This window comes from Palaemon carinicauda, chromosome 43 (genome assembly GCF_036898095.1).
Source record: "Palaemon carinicauda isolate YSFRI2023 chromosome 43, ASM3689809v2, whole genome shotgun sequence".
Classification (NCBI taxonomy): domain Eukaryota; kingdom Metazoa; phylum Arthropoda; class Malacostraca; order Decapoda; family Palaemonidae; genus Palaemon; species Palaemon carinicauda.
In genome coordinates this window covers 60,556,000-60,578,612 of record NC_090767.1, presented here as the reverse complement: position 1 = coordinate 60,578,612, position 22,613 = coordinate 60,556,000, and the positions used below count along the sequence as shown (strand labels likewise).

General features: G+C 36.8%; 1 protein-coding gene across 1 annotated transcript in view; it reads left to right on the top strand.

The window, feature by feature from the left end:
- The window catches only part of LOC137634005 (serine-rich adhesin for platelets-like), a 58,356-nt gene that overhangs the window by 28,913 nt on the left and 6,830 nt on the right, over positions 1-22,613 (top strand). Inside the window, 4 exon segments of the mRNA XM_068366248.1 lie at positions 3,476-3,629; positions 4,919-5,107; positions 9,285-9,419; positions 12,512-12,798. Of these exon segments, the coding sequence (XP_068222349.1) occupies positions 3,476-3,629; positions 4,919-5,107; positions 9,285-9,419; positions 12,512-12,798 (765 nt within the window).

Sequence of the window (22,613 nt, the reverse complement as noted above, 5' to 3'; positions counted from 1 at the left end):
TCTCTCTCTCTCTCTCTCTCTCTCTCTCTCTCTACTAGTAACACCTGCTAACCCAAGTTTTTTTTTTAGGTCAGGGAAAAATGCAGGTGTGTGTGAGAGAGAGAGTGTTGGCCAAGAACTTTATCTGTTTGTGTTATTTATACCAGTAGTAAAATTCTCTCTCTCTCTCTCTCTCTCTCTCTCTCTCTCTCTGAAATATTTAAGATTAGTATCAATTTACATAACTGAAACTATTAAATTCCCACGGGTATAAAAACAGGTTTAATTATATATATATATATATATATATCCCTTAATATGATAAAAGTGTTCGCCATGACCAGTAAAGCTGTTTTCCTCGGGGCCACCCATACTAGGTTGGTTTGCTGTGAGCAATCAGACAAAAATCTCAACGCGTCACCAATCCGTAGTTGGTTTCTGTGGTGATGAAAGCTGCCCAAACCCCAGATATGAATAGAGACATGTCTGGGGCCTTTGTCCTGCAGTGGAATAGAAACAACTGTGTTATATATATACACTGTCATCCTACATATATATATAAACACACATATACATACACAAACTTTTCCCACCATCTCGGGTAACGGTATCAACTCGCATGTATAGAATGACTCCCCTTTTTAAGCCAGTGAGAATAGAACTTAACAGTAAGGGTGACAAATCCCCCCCCCCCCTGGTATGTGGAACTTAACCCCCTCCCCCACCCTCCCCCACCCACCGCAAACCCCAGGGGTTTATTTATCAACTGGTTTCTCTATCCGGTTATTTTAAGGGTTCGGGTAACCTCTTTTCATTAGTTGAATATTAGCGTCTTTGTGGGTTGCATTGTGGCGTTATTCTCTCTCTCTCTCTCTCTCTCTCTCTCTCTCTCTCTCTCAATATATATTTTGATAGGTTGAATGGGACAGTGACAACTATGACGGTTTCTTTTATGCCATCTCCCGTGAGGGTCTCTCTCTCTCTCTCTCTCTCTTTCTCTCTCTCTCTCTCTCACTCAATACTGTATATGTATTTTGATAGGTTGAATGTGACAGTGACAGCTATGTCGGTTTCTTTTATGCCATCTCCCGTGAGGTTAGATTGGCCCTACTAAAATATCGTTATGTACAAAGGCCGCCAAAAGTAACTGACGGTGTTGTGAATTTGCCGACGAGATTACGTTCTTAACGACAAGAAAATCAGTTTAAAAGTTCTAATGTCACTTTTCCAAATTCGCTATCCCTAGGTAAAAATGGATAGTAAGATCATGTTCATCAGTGGAGTGATCAAGCCTTGAGCGGGACTTTGCCTAGAGACCCACATATTGTGTTACTAGTGATACAAAGTAGTTTAGCAAGTTAAGAAGTCGGCCAAAGCATTTTTGGATAGAGTTGTATGGATGAAGTCAGAACGCGTCGATAGAAAATGGCAGCGTTTGGTTGAACTTCTGACAATAGAGAAAACGTAGCATTTACATTCATTTTTTAACTTCTTTACCTGTACACCATTGCATAATGGCATACATTTTTCATACATTACTGTATAGTATACAGTAATGGCATACATTCATTATACAGCAATGTATAGCGAAATGGCATACATTCATTATACAGTAATTTATAGTGAAATGGCGTACATTAATTATGCCATACAGTACCGTATAGTGTAATGGAGTGCATTCATTATACACTACTGTATAGCATAATGGCCTACATTCATTATACAGTACCGTATAGTGTATCGACATACATTCATTGCAGAGTACAGTATAGCGTACTGCCATACATTCGATATACAGTACCGCTTAGCGCAATGATATACATCCGCAGCTGAAACTTTCTAATCGTACGGACGTTCTTCCCGAACAGGACATGCGACCAAAACTGAAATATTTTAAAGACAAAGTTTCTTCTCAACCGTTTTAAATTGACATGTATTATCAGTACTGCTCGTCGGCCTTAATAATGTGAGTAGTGTCAAATTAGAAATCAATATAGATCGATTTTGAGGTTTCAGGGATCGATATTGATGTCTTTGATAAATTCGAAAGATCGGCATCGAATTATGAACACCATAGGGAAATTATAGGATGAAATTATACAGGTGTGATTCACAGATGGCTTATAAACTTGCTGTTTGTAAATGTACTGTTGTACGTACACGCATCATATCTTCGGACTTGCCGCCGTCTTGACGTAAATGGTGATATTTGACATGTGGAAGGAGTTAATGTATAGATTATATTGGTGTTTAAATATTTTCCTTGAATATTTTTTTTCAAGCACATTTTGCTGTATATTTTTTTTAAATTGCTCTAACAGCCTTAATTTTTGTCATAGAGAGGTCAGGTTGGTCTCATTCTCTTGGAAAATGCCTGAATTTTCTCAAAAAATTATCAAAAATATGAAAAAAAAAATTTTATAGCATTATTTTGCAAGGACGTACAGGTACGTCCATGGGGGTAAAGGGATGGGTTTTGTGAAACGTACCAGTACGTCCTTTGGGGGTTAAAGGGTTAATGTATAGATTATATTGGTATTTAAATATTTTTTAACTAAATAAATGTACATATAAGTATGCAATGTGTAAACTTTATTATGTATATCTACACATAAATACAGTGATGTATGCATACATACTTATGCTGTATGTATATATTGTGTGTGTATGTATTACTTCCTACTGTAATCAAACAGTTTAACGTGTTTCTTCAAACGGTTCATAAAAGAAACAGCGGAAATGGAAATAAGCCACTATATTTCAACTAATACACATAGGTCCACTTCATTTTACTATACACCGTGCAGAGAACCGATGTGTATTGGTTAGAATATAGTGACTTATTTGTTTCTTTTATGGGCCTTTTTGAGAAAATAGATGTATGCTAATTAGAAAAAATATTCACCTTAATGTACGTGTATAACTGATTTTATACGTACCTAAGAAATGATACAGTATGAACGCGTCCTATCTCTAATGCTTGAAGTGTCATTCATTAGTAGCCGAAGCGAGGCACAAGACACTACTCTGCCCCAAAATGTCTTATGATACAAATTTTAACCCTTTTACCCCCAGGGTATTTGGAAATTTCCAACCCTTAACCCCCAGGGGTTATTTTTTTTTCAAGCATATTTTGCAGTATATTTTTTTTTAAATTGCTCTAACAGCCTTAATTTTTGTCATAGAGAGGTCAGGTTGGTCTCATTCTCTTGGAAAATGCCTGAAGTTTCTCAAGAAATTATCAAAAATATAGAAAAAAAAATGTAAATAGCATTTTTTTTGCAAAGAGGTACCGGTACGTCCATGGGGGGGGGTAAAGGGATGGGTTTTGTGAAACGTACCAGTACGTCCTTTGGGGGTAAAAGGGTTAAAATCATTGAAGTTCACCAGCAATGGCCTTGTCAAATATTCATCCTTCCATTCCTCCTTGTTAATCCTCTATGATGTGACGTGTAGTTTCAAGTTTGCCGTATTCTGATTCTTCCCCGTCTTGCAGATGTGTGTCGAGAGAGGGCAGCACCACCAGCAGCGGTGGTGGCGGTGGAGGAGGAGGAACGGGTGGGAGCCGGACGTCTCGTCCGAGGCTGAGCAGTTCGTCGGAGCTGTCGACGGATTCGAGACGGCCGACTGTACTCAGACCTCCTCGGCAGGTGGGTTTTATATTGATAATTATTCATACATTAAATGTTTAAATGACCCCCACGAATGGCATAGGCAAGGGACATTGACATTGCCCTAGCAATCCGGAAAATGCCCTAGAGACTGACCATATATGATCAGCGCCTAAGAACCAGTGAGGACCAAGCAATGGCTGCTGATGACTCAGCAGATAGACCTATAGGCTCTCCCAAACCCCTCAACCTTAGCTCACAAGGATGGTAAGGTTGCAGACACTAATGGCGCTAACGAGTATGAGCGGGACTCGAACCCCCGTCTGGAAAACAGTAGACAGAGACGTTACCAATCAGGCCACAACAGACAGCCATCATCACATGACGATTATTTACCTAAAATTAGCTTTGATATATTTACCTTCGCCAACTTCGTGTCGATGATTATGTTTATTAAAGTAGGTTTGTATTTTTGTTAGCTCGCAATTCTCGTAACTCAAGAACTATTTGACCGAATGTCATGAAATTTAGTAGGATGATTGGTCAGGATCCAAGGACAATTTGATTAGATTTTGGGAGCGATTGGGTCAAAGGTCAAGGTGACAGAAAGGTCAAAACTATCATTTTGCTTTAGTGGTCAATTATTATCCTTATTTGCATGAAACCAGTGCTTAAATGTGCATAATTCTATTGCCTATGTTTTATATGTGGCGTTGGCGAAGGTATGCGCTCGACTGAGTGCTTGTTTTAGTTTAGAATTGTATTTTTAACATCTATCTATCTAGTTTAGATGTAGTATTTATTTTCAAATAATTTTATCGTTGGTCCATCTATCTATACTCAATTTTTTTCAATGAGGCACATTTGCAACCGTACCATCCTTGTGAGCTAAGGTTGGGGGGTTTGGGGGAGCCTATAGGTCTATGTGCTGAGTCATCAGCAGCCATTGCTTGGCCCTCACTGGTTCTAGCTTGGGCGCTGATCATATATGGTCAGTCTCTAGGGCATAATTCAATCGCCCATATTTTAAATGTGGCGTTGGCGAAGGTATGCACTCTATCATAGGTCCATCTATCTATACTCAATTTTTTTAATGAGGCACATTTGCACCGACTCGCAGCGGAGCCCTTTTAGCTCGGAAAAGTTTCCTGCTCCCTGATTCTTTAGAATTATCTCGTCCAACCAATCGGCAAGCAGGAAACTTTTCCGAGCTAAAGGGGCACCCCTGCTAGCCGGTGCAAATCTGCCTCACTAAAAAGAATGGACTATAGTTTATCAATTGAATTATTTATTGAAGTGCAGTACATAATCAACTCTCCTCCTTACAGGGCGGTCTCACGGAAATGGAAGGCAGCGTCGGGAGTGGCGGGGTGGGGAGCCCGGGAGGCGTCTTCGTAGACCGGACCGCGTACCACTACATGTGCCAGGACGTGACCTCCCTGAAGACGATGCTCCTGCGTCTGCGTAGGGTGCTGCAGGTGGCGGAGACCATCAACCCCTTCGACGCTAATCTGAGGGTGAGTGGTTTATCTACCTGTCGTTGCTGTAGTACGATTTATTAAGATCGCTCGAGGTTTTTCATAGTTCCAAATATCCTTTGCTTAATCGAGTCTTCTACTTATTCTAAGTTCGCTGTTATGGCGATTACATTGTGTATACCCATTATTATGAAATCTTTAACCCTTTTACCCCCAGGCTATTTGGAAATTTCCAACCCTTAACCCCCAGGGGTTATTTTTTCCCCAGCACATTTTGCAGTATATTTTTTTTAAATTGCTCTAACAGCCTTAATTTTTGTCATAGAGAGGTCAGGTTGGTCTCATTCTCTTGGAAAATGCCTGAAGTTTCTCAAAAAATTATCAAAAATATGAAAAAAAAAAATTGTATAGCATTTTTTTGCAAGGACGTACTGTTACGTCCATGGGGGTAAAGGGATGAGTTTTGTGAAACGTACCAGTACGTCCTTTGGGGGTAAAAGGGTTAAGATCGCTCGAGATTTTTCATAGTTCCAACTATCCTTTGCTTAATCGGGTCTTCTCAGATTGTACCCTCTTGTATGTAGAACTAGTTATTATTATTACTTGCTAAGCTACAACCCTTGTTGGAAAAGCAGGATGCTATAAGCCCAAGGGCTCCAGTAGGGAAAATAGTCCAGTGAAGAAAGGAAATAAGGAAAAAGTACAAGAAGTTTAACAATAATGATAACATTGAAATAAATCTTTCATGTATAAACTATAACAATTGAAAATAACAAGAGGATAAAAACTTCAAAATAAAAAGAGGAAGAGAAACAAGATATAATATTATGCCCGAGTGTACCCTCAAGCAAGAGATCTCTAACCCAAGACAGTGGAAGACCATGGTACAGAGGCTATGGCACTACCCAAGACTAGAAAACAATTTGATTTTGGATTGTCCTTCTCCCAGAAGAGCTGCTTGCCATAGGTAGAAAGTCTCTTCTACCCTTACCAAGAGGAAAGTGGCCGCTGAACAATTACAGTGTAGCAATTAACCTCTTGAGAGAAGAAGAATTGTTTGGTAATCTCAGTGTTGTCAGGTGTATGAGGAAAGAGGAGAATGTGTAAAGAATAGGCCAGACTATTCTGTGTATGCGTAGGCAAAGATGAAATGAGCCGTAACAGAGAGATGGATCCAATGTAGTATTGTCTGGACAGTCAAAGGACCCAATAACTCTAGCGGTAGTTGATTCTTATAGTCGGGCTTTCTCCACTATACAGTATTCTAGAAGTTTTCTTCCAGCTGTAAGATTGTGGAACTTCTTAAGTGCAAACACGTTGTATTTTGTGTTGATCAGGTTAACATAAGTCTCTTTTCATAGATTACAGATGAGTCATAAATTTTAACATTGTTACTGGCTATGAAATGATACATATTTTGTAATCATTACTCATATATAGTTTATTTGTTATTTACCAATTCCCTTTCCACACTGGTTTGATTTACCTGTTGGAGCCCTTGGGCTTGTAGCACCTTACTTTTCCAACTAGGGTGGTAGCTTGGCAATATTAATTACAAGTACAAGATGTATTGCAAGAGAATAGAGTTGGTCTTTTTTAGATATGGCTTGAATTAATCCTCATGAAGTCTTATTATTTCTTTCTTTCGGGAAAATATCATTGAGTCATGAGAAAAAAGATGCTTTTTGTATACCCATTATTATGAAATCTTTAACCCTTTTACCCCCCAGGCTATTTGGAAATTTCCAACATTTAATCCCCAGGGGTTATTTTTTTCCAAGCACATTTTGCAGTATATTTTTTTTCAAATTGCTCTAACAGCCTTAATTTTCATCATAGAGAGGTCAGGTTGGTCTCATTCTCTTGGAAAATGCCTGAAGTTTCTCATAAAGTTATCAAAAATATGCAAAAAAAAGGGATGGGTTTTGTGAAACATACCAGTACGTCCATGGGGGTAAAGGGGTGAGTTTTGTGAAACATACCAGTACGTCCATGGGGGTAAAGGGATGAGTTTGTAAAACGTACCAGTACGTCCATGGGGGTAAAGGGATGAGTTTGTGAAACGTACCAGTACGTCCATGGGGGTAAAGGGATGAGTTTGTGAAACGTACCAGTACGTCCATGGGGGTAAAGGGATGAGTTTTGTGAAACGTACCGGTACGTCCAAGGGGGTAAAGGGATGGGTTTGTGAAACGTACCAGTACGTCCATGGGGGTAAAGGGATGAGTTTGTGAAACGTACCAGTACGTTCATGGGGGTAAAGGGATGAGTTTGTGAAACGTACCAGTACGTCCTTTGGGGGTAAAGGGATGTGTTTTGTGAAACGTACCAGTACGTCCATGGGGTTAAAGGGATGAGTTTGTGAAATGTACCAGTACGTCCATGGGGGTAAAGGGATGAGTTTTGTGAAACGTACCAGTACGTCCACGGGGGTAAAGGGATGAGTTTTGTGAAACGTACCAGTACGTCCTTTGGGGGTAAAAAGAATAACAGCCCAAAGAATTAACCTTGTAAATATTGTAAATGTAAATATGTACGTACCTGTGATCTTATAAACGGGGAATAACTAACCGTTTTCCTTCACAAGATAGCTTTTGTAGTTTTGATTCCTTCTTTCATGTTATTCTCTTATTTTCATTATGTTTGAAATAAATGACGTTTATGGTCATTCGATCAACATTTTCAATATATCGGTGGAACTTTGGAAGTTCAAACTTGCAACGAATGTTTTTACTTTGTGTTCTGGAGTCTCAATTCAAAGTTTATATTTGATAGATATATTTCAACACTGTTACTGATCTTGAAATATTTTATATTCTTTATTAATTTTTATATAGTTTGTTTCTTAACCTTATTTCCTTTCCTCACTGGGGTATTATTCTTTATTACTTTTCATATACAGTAGTTTGTTTCTTAACCTTATTTCCTTTCCTCACTGGGCTATTTTTACCTGTTGGAGCCCTTATAGGTATGCATCCTGCTTTTCCAACTAGGGTTGTAGCTTAGCTAGTAATAATGATAATAATTGCTACGTCAGCTTTTTTATTTCTCAGATTTCCTTCTTTCATCATTACGTCATTCGGACAATAACAGGCTGTGTTCTCCCGCTACTAATGGAGAACATAGATCAGTTATTGCCTGAATGCAGTACGTATGAAAGAAGCAAAACTCGAATGATTGAGAAGTTCAACTACATGCCTGAAGTAGGGTTTACTACCAAGATGATGATAATTGAATTTTTAAGAAGATGTACTGTATTTGATATATCAATCTATTGCAAACGGATCTTGGGTTAGAGTTCTCTTGCTTGAGGGTACACTCGGGCACACTATTCTATCTCGTTTCTCTCCCCTTGTTTTGTTAAAGTTTTTATTGTTTATATAAGAAATATTTAAATGTCATTGTTCTTAAAATATATTATTTTTCCTTGTTTCCTTTCCTCACTGGGCTATTTTCCCTGTTGGGGCTCCTGGGCTTATAGCATCTTGCTTTTCCAACTAGGGTTGTAGCTTAGCAAGTAATAATAATAATCTCTTAGAGTCACTTTTGAAATTTATCAAAATCGTTGTCAATTTTTACAATCGATAAATGAAAACACTCAACGTTTTCATTTATCGATAGTTAAAATTGACGATGACTAAGATAGATTTATAATGCTCATACTAACCGTTGCTGTCTCACAGGATGTAGATACAGGAGAGGGGGTTCCCAGCCCCCTCGTCCCGTCCCTTTTAGTCGCCTCTTACGACACGCAGGGATAACGTTGGCGCTATTCTAATATTTATATATTATATGGATAATTTGGGAGGGTGGGCTGTGGCACCCTAGCAGTACCAGCTGAACTCGGTTGAGTCCCTTGTTAGGCTGAAGGAACGTAGAGAGTAGAGGTCCCCTTTTTTGTTTTGTTTCATTTGTTGATGTCGGCTACCCCCCAAAATTGGGGGAAGGGCCTTGGTATAAGTATGTATGTATTATTATTATTACTTGCTAAGCTACAACCCTAGTTGGAAAAGCAGGATGCTATATGCCCTATAGGGGCTCCGACAGGTAAAAATTGTTTTTATGCCCCCGGGGCCACAGGCTGGGAGGAACGTAGAGAGTAGAGGTCCCCTTTTTTGTTTTGTTTCATTTGTTGATGTCGGCTACCCCCCAAATTTGGGGGAAGTGCCTTGGTATATGTATGTATGTATACTAACCGTGTGAAAATACCTTCCAGAACTCATTGTACCTCAGTCTGGCGGGCAGCGACTCGACGCTCTCCTCCCCCGGCGTCGTCAACGGGGACAAAGACTGCCCCTCGGCGCCGTCCGTCAACGAGCTGTCGCAGGAGAACACGGACCTCCGAAGACAGGTGAGGGAAGGTGTCGCACCTGGGAAGCCAAGGTCGGGTTCGGTTGTCAGTCGCCTGTCGGATTTACGCCGACCTCGACTTGTCGTTTGCATGCACGTCGTTGCTTTGTCAATATTTTTGCTTTTAAACCGAGAGAAAAGTGTACAATCATTCAGGGATGCAACTATCCAACTGGAATGAATAAATCAAATTTAAAGATTACAACCTAATACTTTTTTAAGCTTAGAATAGAATTAACCCTTTTACCCCCCAGGCTATTTGGAAATTTCCAACCCTTAACCCCCCAGGGGTTATTTTTCCCCAGCACATTTTGCAGTATATTTTTTTTTAAATTGCTCTAACAGCCTTAATTTTCGTCATAGAGAGGTCAGGTTGGTCTCATTCTCTTGGAAAATGTCTGAATTTTCTCAAAAAATTATCAAAAATATGCAAACAAAATTTAAATAGCAGTTTTTTGCAAGGACGTACCGGTACGTCCATGGGGGTAAAGGGATGCGTTTTGTGAAACGTACCAGTACGTCCTTTGGGGGTAAAAGGGTTAAGGACTTTGCAGTGTCCCCTCATTCCCAAACTGCAACTACCTATTAGCCGTTTTCTAATTGTAGTCTAGATTGCATCGTTAGTTGATATCTTTGAGAAGTAATGGAATTTAGACGTGTCCCGTACATGTTTTGCATTGTTAGTTGATATCTTTGAGAAGTAATCGAATTTAGACGTGTCCCGTACATGTTTTGCATTGTTAGTTGATATCTTTGAGAAGTAATCGAATTTAGACGAGTCTTGTACATGTTTTGCATTGTTAGTTGATATCTTTGAGAAGTAATCGAATTTAGACGTGTCCCGTACATGTTTTGCATTGTTAGTTGATATCTTTGAGAAGTAATCGAATTTAGACGAGTCTTGTACATGTTTTGCATTGTCAGTTGATATCTTTGAGAAGTAATCGAATTTAGACGTGTCCCGTACATGTTTTGCATTGTTAGTTGATATCTTTGAGAAGTAATCGAATTTAGACGTGTCCCGTACATGTTTTGCATTGTTAGTTGATATCTTTGAGAAGTAATCGAATTTAGACGTGTCCCGTACATGTTTTGCATTGTTAGTTGATATCTTTGAGAAGTAATCGAATTTAGACGAGTCTTGTACATGTTTTGCATTGTTAGTTGATATCTTTGAGAAGTAATCGAATTTAGACGTGTCCCGTACATGTTTTGCATTGTTAGTTGATATCTTTGAGAAGTAATTGAATTTAGACGTGTCCCGTACATGTTTTGCATCGTTAGTTGATATCTTTGAGAAGTCATCGAATTTAGACGAGTCTTGTACATGTTTTGCATTGTCAGTTGATATCTTTGAGAAGTAATTGAATTTAGACGTGTCCCGTACATGTTTTGCATCGTCAGTTGATATCTTTGAGAAGTCATCGAATTTAGACGAGTCCTGTACATGTTTTGCATTGTTAGTTGATATCTTTGAGAAGTCATCGAATTTAGACGAGTCCTGTACATGTTTTGCATTGTTAGTTGATATCTTTGAGAAGTCATCGAATTTAGACGAGTCTTGTACATGTTTTGCATTGTCAGTTGATATCTTTGAGAAGTAATTGAATTTAGACGTGTCCCGTACATGTTTTGCATCGTTAGTTGATATCTTTGAGAAGTCATCGAATTTAGACGAGTCTTGTACATGTTTTGCATTGTCAGTTGATATCTTTGAGAAGTAATTGAATTTAGACGTGTCCCGTACATGTTTTGCATCGTTAGTTGATATCTTTGAGAAGTCATCGAATTTAGACGAGTCTTGTACATTTTTTGCATCGTCAGTTGATATCTTTGAGAAGTCATCGAATTTAGACGAGTCTTGTACATGTTTTGCATTGTTAGTTGATATCTTTGAGAAGTACTGTAATCGAATTCAGTTGATATCTTTGAGAAGTAATTGAATTTAGACGTGTCCCGTACATGTTTTGCATCGTCAGTTGATATCTTTGAGAAGTCATCGAATTTAGACGAGTCCTGTACATGTTTTGCATCGTTAGTTGATATCTTTGAGAAGTTATCGAATTTAGACGTGTCCCGTACATGTTTTGCATCGTTAGTTGATATCTTTGAGAAATAATCGAATTTAGACGAGTCTTGTACATGTTTTGCATCGTTAGTTGATATCTTTGAGAAGTTATCGAATTTAGACGAGTCCCGTACATGTTTTGCATCGTCAGTTGATATCTTTGAGAAATAATCGAATTTAGACGAGTCTTGTACATGTTTTGCATCGTTAGTTGATATCTTTGAGAAGTTATCGAATTTAGACGAGTCCCGTACATGTTTTGCATCGTCAGTTGATATCTTTGAGAAGTAATCGAATTTAGACGAGTCCTGTACATGTTTTGCATCGTCAGTTGTTATCTTTGAGAAGTCATCGAATTTAGACGAGTCCCGTACATGTTTTGCATCGTCAGTTGATATCTTTGAGAAGTCATCGAATTTAGATGAGTCCCGTACATGTTTTGCATCGTTAGTTGATATCTTTGAGAAGTCATCGAATTTAGACGAGTCCTGTACATGTTTTGCATCGTCAGTTGTTATCTTTGAGAAGTCATCGAATTTAGACGAGTCCCGTACATGTTTTGCATCGTTAGTTGATATCTTTGAGAAGTCATCGAATTTAGACGAGTCCTGTACATGTTTTGCATCGTCAGTTGTTATCTTTGAGAAGTCATCGAATTTAGACGAGTCCCGTACATGTTTTGCATCGTTAGTTGATATCTTTGAGAAGTAATCGAATTTAGACGAGTCCTGTACATGTTTTGCATCGTCAGTTGTTATCTTTGAGAAGTCATCGAATTTAGACGAGTCCCGTACATGTTTTGCATCGTCAGTTGATATCTTTGAGAAGTCATCGAATTTAGATGAGTCCCGTACATGTTTTGCATCGTTAGTTGATATCTTTGAGAAGTCATCGAATTTAGACGAGTCCCGTACATGTTTTGCATTGTTAGTTGATATCTTTGAGAAGTAAACAAATTGTTTTGCATCGTTAGTTGATATCTTTGAGAAGTAATCGAATTTAGACGTGTCCTGTACATGTTTCAGGTTGTACTGCTCCAACAACAACTGCAGGAGAGAGACAGAACAATCCGTCTCCTCCAACAGCAATTGGCTCAGAATATAGAGAGCCAGCAACAGCAGCAACAACAACAGCCTCAGACGGGGCCGTCGGCTGGCGTGGCGGAAAATGGCGTCGGCGTCGAAGCCGCCACGTGCAACGGCAGGGTCAACGCGGCGACGCAAACGGACCGTTCCTCCCGATCCACCACCCTCAGGGGGTCGAGCCTCTCGAGAACGGCGTCCATAGATGACGGTCTAGGACCGACTGTAAGGTAGGGTATATCAGTCCCGGTTTCGACTTGTTCGTTCTTTCACGTTTGATTCATGAATCGGCAACGGGAATCCTTAATGACGTAGGACAAATAAATTCACTGTCAATTCCTACATTGAATTCAAAGTCTCTTTTTTGAGAAATTTTTACACTTGTATTATTCAAGTGATTATTTTTTTTAATCTAAATCTAAGTTTGTATTTCTTTTGTACATAAAGCAATCCTCTGTATAAGTGTGTCTTTATTAGCAATCATCTGTATAAGTGTGTCTTTATTAGCAATCATCTGTATAAGTGTGTCTTTACAAGCAATCATCTGTATAAGTGTGTCTTTACAAGCAATCATCCGTATAAGTGTGTCTTTACTAGCAATCATCTGTATAAGTGTGTCTTTACAAGCAATCATCTGTATAAGTGTGTCTTTACTAGCAATCATCTGTATGAGTGTGTCTTTACTAGCAATCATCTGTATAAGTGTGTCATTACAAGCAATCCTCTGTGTAAGAGTGTCTTTATTCGCAATTATCTGTATAAGTGTGTCTTTACAGTACAAGCAATCCTCTGTATAAGTGTGTCTTTACGAGCAACCATCTGTATAAGTGTGTCTTTACAAGCAATCATCTGTATAAGTGTGTCTTTACAAGCAATCATCTGTATAAGTGTGTCTTTACAAGCAATCATCTGTATAAGTGTGTCTTTACAAGCAATCATCTGTATAAGTGTGTCTTTACAAGCAATCATCTGTATAAGTGTGTCTTTACAAGCAATCATCTGTATAAGTGTGTCTTTACTAGCAATCATCTGTATGAGTGTGTCTTTACTAGCAATCATCTGTATAAGTGTGTCATTACAAGCAATCCTCTGTGTAAGAGTGTCTTTATTCGCAATTATCTGTATAAGTGTGTCTTTACAGTACAAGCAATCCTCTGTATAAGTGTGTCTTTACGAGCAACCATCTGTATAAGTGTGTCTTTACAAGCAATCATCTGTATAAGTGTGTCTTTACAAGCAATCATCTGTATAAGTGTGTCTTTACAAGCAATCATCTGTATAAGTGTGTCTTTACAAGCAATCATCTGTATAAGTGTGTCTTTACAAGCAATCATCTGTATAAGTGTGTCTTTACAAGCAATCATCTGTATAAGTGTGTCTTTACAAGCAATCATCTGTATAAGTGTGTCTTTACAAGCAATCATCTGTATAAGTGTGTCTTTATTAGCAATCATCTGTATAAGTGTGTCTTTATTAGCAATCATCTGTATAAGTGTGTCTTTATTAGCAATCATCTGTATAAGTGTGTCTTTACAAGCAATCATCTGTATAAGTGTGTCTTTACAAGCAATCATCCGTATAAGTGTGTCTTTACTAGCAATCATCTGTATAAGTGTGTCTTTACAAGCAATCATCTGTATAAGTGTGTCTTTACTAGCAATCATCTGTATGAGTGTGTCTTTACTAGCAATCATCTGTATAAGTGTGTCATTACAAGCAATCCTCTGTGTAAGAGTGTCTTTATTCGCAATTATCTGTATAAGTGTGTCTTTACAGTACAAGCAATCCTCTGTATAAGTGTGTCTTTACGAGCAACCATCTGTATAAGTGTGTCTTTACAAGCAATCATCTGTATAAGTGTGTCTTTACAAGCAATCATCTGTATAAGTGTGTCTTTACAAGCAATCATCTGTATAAGTGTGTCTTTACAAGCAATCATCTGTATAAGTGTGTCTTTACAAGCAATCATCTGTATAAGTGTGTCTTTACAAGCAATCATCTGTATAAGTGTGTCTTTACAAGCAATCATCTGTGTAAGTGTTGTCTTTACAAGCAATCATCTGTATAAGTGTGTCTTTACAAGCAATCATCTGTATAAGTGTGTCTTTACAAGCAATCATATGTGTAAGTGTGTCTTTACAAGCAATCATCTGTATAAGTGTGTCTTTACAAGCAATCATCTGTGTAAGTGTGTCTTTACAAGCAGTCATCTGTATAAGTGTGTCTTTACAAGCAATCATCTGTGTAAGTGTTGTCTTTACAAGCAGTCATCTGTATAAGTGTGTCTTTACAAGCAATCATCTGTATAAGTGTGTCTTTACAAGCAGTCATCTGTGTAAGTGTTGTCTTTACAAGCAATCATCTGTATAAGTGTGTCTTTACAAGCAATCATCTGTATAAGTGTGTCTTTACAAGCAGTCATCCTCGCAAGTATGTTCCTTACAAGTAATCATCTGTATAAGTGTGTCTTTACAAGCAATCATCTGTATAAGTGTGTCTTTACAAGCAGTCATCCTCGCAAGTATGTTCCTTACAAGTAATCATCTGTATAAGTGTGTCTTTACAAGCAATCATCTGTATAAGTGTGTCTTTACAAGCAATCATCTGTATAAGTGTGTCTTTACAAGCAGTCATCCTCGCAAGTGTGTCTTTACAAGCAATCATCTGTATAAGTGTGTCTTTACAAGCAGTCATCCTCGCAAGTATGTTCCTTACAAGTAACCATCTGTATAAGTGTGTCTTTACAAGCAGTCATCTGTGTAAGTGTTGTCTTTACAAGCAATCATCTGTATAAGTGTGTCTTTACAAGCAATCATCTGTATAAGTGTGTCTTTACAAGCAGCCATCCTCGCAAGTATGTTCCTTACAAGTAATCATCTGTATAAGTGTGTCTTTACAAGCAATCATCCGTATAAGTGTGTCTTTACAAGCAATCATCTGTATAAGTGTGTCTTTACAAGCAATCATCTGTTTAAGTGTGTCTTTATTAGCAATCATCTGTATAAGTGTCTTTACAAGCAATCATCTGTATAAGTGTGTCTTTACAAGCAATTATCTGTTTAAGTGTGTCTTTATTAGCAATCATCTGTATAAGTGTGTCTTTATTAGCAATCATCTGTATAAGTGTGTCTTTATTAGCAATCATCTGTATAAGTGTGTCTTTATTAGCAATCATCTGTATAAGTGTGTCTTTACAAGTAATCATCTGTATAAGTGTGTCTTTATTAGCAATCATCTGTATAAGTGTCTTTACAAGCAATCATCTGTATAAATGTGTCTTTACAAGCAAACATCTGTCTAAGTGTGTCTTTATTAGCAATCATCTGTATAAGTGTGTCTTTATTAGCAATCATCTGTATAAGTGTGTTTTTATTAGCAATCATCTGTATAAGTGTGTCTTTACAAGCAATCATCTGTATAAGTGTGTCTTTATTAGCAATCATCTGTATAAGTGTGTTTTTATTAGCAATCATCTGTATAAGTGTGTCTTTACAAGCAATCATCTGTATAAGTGTGTCTTTACAAGTAATCATCTGTATAAGTGTGTCTTTACAAGCAATCATCTGTATAAGTGTGTCTTTACAAGCAATCATCCGTATAAGTGTGTCTTTACAAGCAATCATCTGTATAAGTGTGTCTTTACAAGCAATCATCTGTTTAAGTGTGTCTTTATTAGCAATCATCTGTATAAGTGTCTTTACAAGCAATCATCTGTATAAGTGTGTCTTTATTAGCAATCATCTGTATAAGTGTGTCTTTATTAGCAATCATCTGTATAAGTGTGTCTTTATTAGCAATCATCTGTATAAGTGTGTCTTTACAAGTAATCATCTGTATAAGTGTGTCTTTATTAGCAATCATCTGTATAAGTGTTTTTACAAGCAATCATCTGTATAAGTGTGTCTTTACAAGCAAACATCTGTCTAAGTGTGTCTTTATTAGCAATCATCTGTATAAGTGTGTTTTTATTAGCAATCATCTGTATAAGTGTGTCTTTACAAGCAATCATCTGTATAAGTGTGTCTTTACAAGCAATCCTCTGTATAAGTGTGTCTTTATTAGCAATCATCTATATAAGTGTCTTTACAAGCAATCATCTGTATAAGTGTGTCTTTACAAGCAATCCTCTGTATAAGTGTGTCTTTATTAGCAATCATCTGTATAAGTGTGTCTTTACAAGTAATCATCTGTATAAGTGTGTCTTTATTAGCAATCATCTGTATAAGTGTCTTTACAAGCAATCATCTGTATAAGTGTGTCTTTACAAGCAAACATCTGTCTAAGTGTGTCTTTATTAGCAATCATCTGTATAAGTGTGTCTTTATTAGCAATCATCTGTATAAGTGTGTCTTTATTAGCAATCATCTGTATAAGTGTGTCTTTATTAGCAATCATCTGTATAAGTGTGTCTTTACAAGTAATCATCTGTATAAGTGTGTCTTTATTAGCAATCATCTGTATAAGTGTCTTTACAAGCAATCATCTGTATAAGTGTGTCTTTACAAGCAAACATCTGTCTAAGTGTGTCTTTATTAGCAATCATCTGTATAAGTGTGTTTTTATTAGCAATCATCTGTATAAGTGTGTCTTTACAAGCAATCATCTGTATAAGTGTGTCTTTACAAGCAATCCTCTGTATAAGTGTGTCTTTATTAGCAATCATCTATATAAGTGTCTTTACAAGCAATCATCTGTATAAGTGTGTCTTTACAAGCAATCCTCTGCATAAGTGTGTCATTTCTACTGACGTACACTTGATTAATAGCAACTAGACTCGTTGATTTCAGATGATTTAATCGTTCTTATCAGTGAATTTGTTTGTTCTGCTAATCATTCACGCCGTTGCCTCCCTCCCTCGACTCCATAGCTTAGCGTACCACGTTGAGGGAGGGGTATTTTATTTTGAAAATCTCTTTTATATTAGTGTTACCATTAAGGTTCTTTTGATAAAGAAACCGAGGTTGTTGGTTAGTATAGCGGTAGTGGTGCTTAACCCCTTTGATTGTAAGTATATTTTTGTCTTTAGTTCAAATTGAATATTCGATAAGTTAACTGTCAAAATATTTGTCACAAACGAATTACAAAACGTCCAATCGCTTGTAATCATTAAATATCTTCGTCGTCTCATCGAGGGGTTAAGCATCACCAAGCCGTCTGCTCTAACGTAAACTCGGTCACTGCTCCTTTCACACTTTGACATAGATTTAGCCATAAAATAAATATATTTATACGGTATCACACTTAAACGCTTCTCTCTTAGACTTAGAGCACACCAAGCCAATCCCTGCCCCTTTCTCGACCCCCTTAACTTAAAATGACGACCTCCCCACCCCGAAGCTGTCGTCGTCGACTCAGGTGCCGCGGCAACTGCTCCCGCCAGGATGTCGACACGCGTCTATCGCTGTCGTTGATGCTAATGACGATGATGTTGTTGTTGTTCCTTTTGCTATTGTTACTCTGACCTTGTGGCCACTTGTTCATGATGTGTCATCCTCATCAAACAGTTTCCATTCTGGACTTTTCTTCCTTCTTTTTCTCACTCGTACAGTTCTCGTACAGTTTCACGTGCGTTGGTGCAACCAGTTTTACATATATACGTACAACCAGTATTGCGTACGTAGGTACGGCCAATATTGCGTACAGTACGTAGGTACAACCAGTATTATGTACGTTAGTACGACCAGTATTGCGTACTGTACGTATCTACTACCATTATTGCGTACATATGTACGACATGAATTACGTACTGTACGCATGTACTACCGGTATTGCGTACATATGTACAACATGAATTACCTACTGTACGTATCTACTATTATTAGTGCGTACATATGTACGACATGAATTACGTACTGTACATATGTACTACTGTATCGGTATTGCGTACATATGTACGACATGAATTATGTACTGTACGTGTGTACTACCGGTATTGCGTACATATGTACGACATAAATTACGTACTGTACGTATGTACGACATCTCCTCTATTCTACTGTCCCTCTTCCTCCTTGTCTTCCACACATCATCCTTTACTCTTCTTTCTACATCTCTCCTGAACGCATCTTTCTTCCACTTATATCCCTCCTACTCCCTGGTAGTACTATCAGTGTCCCATCTATTATCATCATTGATCCAAGTGTTTACACCGTTTTAACGTTTATATTTCCAGCGCAAAGAGGGTTGTTCAATGTAGTTCCAATTAACTCGCTACCCCCCAAAAACCCATTTTTTTATATAGGCTCGATTTTTTGGAATTTTTTTACGCCATAATATTTTCATTGCTGTAACACGGCTTAGAATTTAGCACTCGCTCTTTCTCTCTGCCCCGCCCCATGATATCCACTCCATTTCTCATACGCATGCTCTGCAATAGCGCTCATTTTTCCCCACATTTTTCCCCTTATTGCATTGAACAGCCCTCGGCCAAATTAGTCTGTAACTAAAACACTAACAAAAGTTTTCTGAACGAAAAAATCTCACAAATCTTTGTTGTCATTTATCTTACGCAAGCTTCCGGCTGGGCAAGGTAAAGTGTCCGAAACTTATTGATGTTGTCTTAGGCTCCCTCACCCTCTGCTCGGTCCTGGCCCTGGTGACAGTGCCTCCGACCTACCCCAATCTACACCTCTTGCATTGCGCCTTGCACCAGTGAACGCCTTTCTTCTCACTACGAGAACATAGAATTTTGCATTTTAGTTTTTTCAAATTTTATGGAGTAAAGCAAAAACACTAAATATTTACTACGAGAACATAGAATTTTGCATTTTAGTTTTTTCAAATTTTATGGAGTCAAGCAAAAACACTATTTCTTATTTTGACCTCCCATTTTTTTGAAATGTCATGATCATTATTTTCCTTTCACAAAATAAAATTTGTACGTCTCATTACTGCCTGTACGTATTTTTGCCGAGTCTCTTAACTTTATGGAGTCAAGCAAAAACACTAAATATTTCTTATTTTGACCTCCCATTTTTTTATCACTTATACTTGAAGGTATTTTAGTCGTTTGAAATGTCATGATTTTTTTTTTTCATTTTCACAAAATAAAACTTTGTACGTCACATTACTATACGTACTTTTGTCGAGTCTATAACTTGATCTCTGTGCAGACCAATTATTGTCTCATTTGACTTGCAATTATTTTACCTGGTTTAAATGTTATGAGTTTTTTTTATATTTGACAAAATAAAACTTTGTACGTCACGGTGCGTGCTAAATGTACGTACTTATGTCAGTTCTTTCAACTTGTTCTCTGTGCAGGCTATTGTCATACTTATACCTGTTAAACCTTTGGATTTATATATATATATATATATATATATTTATATATATATATATACTGTATATACATATATATATATATATATATATATATATATATATATATATATATATATATATATATGTATGTATGTATATACAGTATATATGTATATATATATATATATATATATATATATATATATATATATATATATATATATATATATGTATGTATGTATATACAGTATATATGTATATATATATATATATATATATATATATATATATATATATATATATATATATGTATATATATATATATATATATATATATATATATATATATATATATATATATATATATATATATATATATATATATATATGTATATATATATATATATATATATATATATATATATATATGTATATATATATATATATATATATATATATATATATATATATATATATATATATATTTGTATATATATACATATATATATATATATATATATATATATATATATATATATATATATATGTATATATATATATATATATATATATATATATATATATATATATATACATATATATATATATATATATATATATATATATATATATATATATATATATATTTCTATTTATATTTGCATCAGTAGAATTACTAGTCCTCTTAAAAGGTCCTGTCTGTTAGTATCTGCCTGTGAATTTATAATAAATCCTTTTCCTTGTCGCTGTAATCCAGACACACTGGATCTAGTATTAGGTGAATGCGAGAAATAAGAAATCTGCATTTGGATGACGGAATTAAGTTATTTAATCGTTACACTGCAACGGAACTACGCAAATTCACGACATCCATCGCCTCGCTTCACGACAGTTTTGGGAAATTGTTCGTTCGTCAAAATCTACTGTTGCGTACATGTGTACGACATGAATTACGTACTGTACCTATTTACTACCAATATTGCGTACATATTTACAACATGAATTACGTAGTTTACGTATGTACTACCGGTATTGCGTACATATGTACGACATGAATTACGTACTGTACGTATGTACTACCATTATTGCGTACATATGCACGACATGAATTACGTACTGTACGTATGTACTACCATTATTGCGTACATATGCACGACATGAATTACGTACTGTACGTATGTACAGTACTACCGGTATTGCGTACATATGTACGACCAGCATGAAAACGTTAAGACGGTTCAAAATTCCACGTCAGTAATGCCTCGCGAGAATGTACGCCATTGTATAATAATTATATAGAAGTTTTTGATTAGGTCATCCTGACTAAATTCAGCGTACCTCGTGCGGTACGCAGTATGCGTTGCTTAAGGGTCATTGCAGTGTCGCCTCCGTTTGTTGCTGTCCAAACTTTTTAATCCTTTTACCCCCAGGCTATTTGGAACTTTCCAACCCTTAACCCCCAGGCATTTTTTTTTTTTTTTTCCAACCACATTTTGCAATATATATTTTTTAAATGGCTCTAACAGCCTTAATTTTCGTCATAGAGAGGTCAGGTTGGTCTCATTCTTTTAGAAAATGCTTGAAGTTTTTCATAAAGTTATCAAAAATATGCAAAAAAAAAATGTAAATAGCAGTTTTTTGCAAGGACGTACCAGTACGTCCAGGGGGGTAAAGGGATGAGTTTTGTGAAACCAGTACGTCCATTGGGGGTAAAAGGGTTAAAGTTTTACTTCATATTTCAGCAGCAATTTCCTCCCTCCCCTATGTGTACATGCTTACCGAAGGGCCTCCTGACCCGCAACACTAATAGCTTATGGCCCGTATTCATAAATCAAATTTGTTACAGCCCAAAGTTTTTTTGTTTCAAGCACTCGGGTTATTTGTTCGCAAGCAGGAGTGAAGATAAGATGATGGATGCCTTTCTGTTTTGTCTGCAAAAGTCACATGAAGGAAAAGTAGTTTTATAATTTATTCATTTAAACTGATTGCTAGTTAACTCTTCCGTCATCCAATCGCAGTTATCTTACAGTTCGTAAAAGAATGGATAGTGTGTGTGTGTGTGTGTGTGTCTTTAGCATGGTATGACAAGCTGCGTCGGTAAATGGATCAGAGACGTTTAATAATAATAATACTGATAAGCTCAATTGTCCTTTAGGGTAAGACGATTAGAGATTATATTTATGACTTATTAAGACTGATTATTTTAAAGCCTTTAATAAAAGTCATTGCTAGAAGGCCAGTTCATAACTCGTGGTTTCAATATTGTTGAGAAGACCTAATTTCCATTTTCAAGTTCTATAAATCATTTAGTTATTGAAAGTAAATACCTGTAGATTTTTCTCACGTTACATAACTCGCTCATCAAGGCTTGCATTATATTTTCTTACGTATGACAGAATTATCCCTTTTGCTTTTAAAGAACTGAGTATTGAATTTAAATTTGGATGATAGAATACATTTGCCTACGATTAATTTTCGAAGGGGATAATATCTTTACGTCTTTTCCGGCTTTGATTCAAATGGAGTGAATGTCTGTACACTGCCGTTACGTGTCTCTCGCTTCTTCCCATTTTGGCCTGCGGTACGCTGTACTCCCTCTGGTGGACGTTTTCCATTTCATTTTTCTCTTTAGATATCCGTAGAATGTGACCCAAAGATCCGTGAAGGATTCCTTGTGCCTTACAAAGACAAATGAGCTATTCATAAACAACATTTTTAGGGGATTTACATATATATTGTTGTTCATAATCATTTGGCAAACTTGCATTTTTATTTTGCTTTT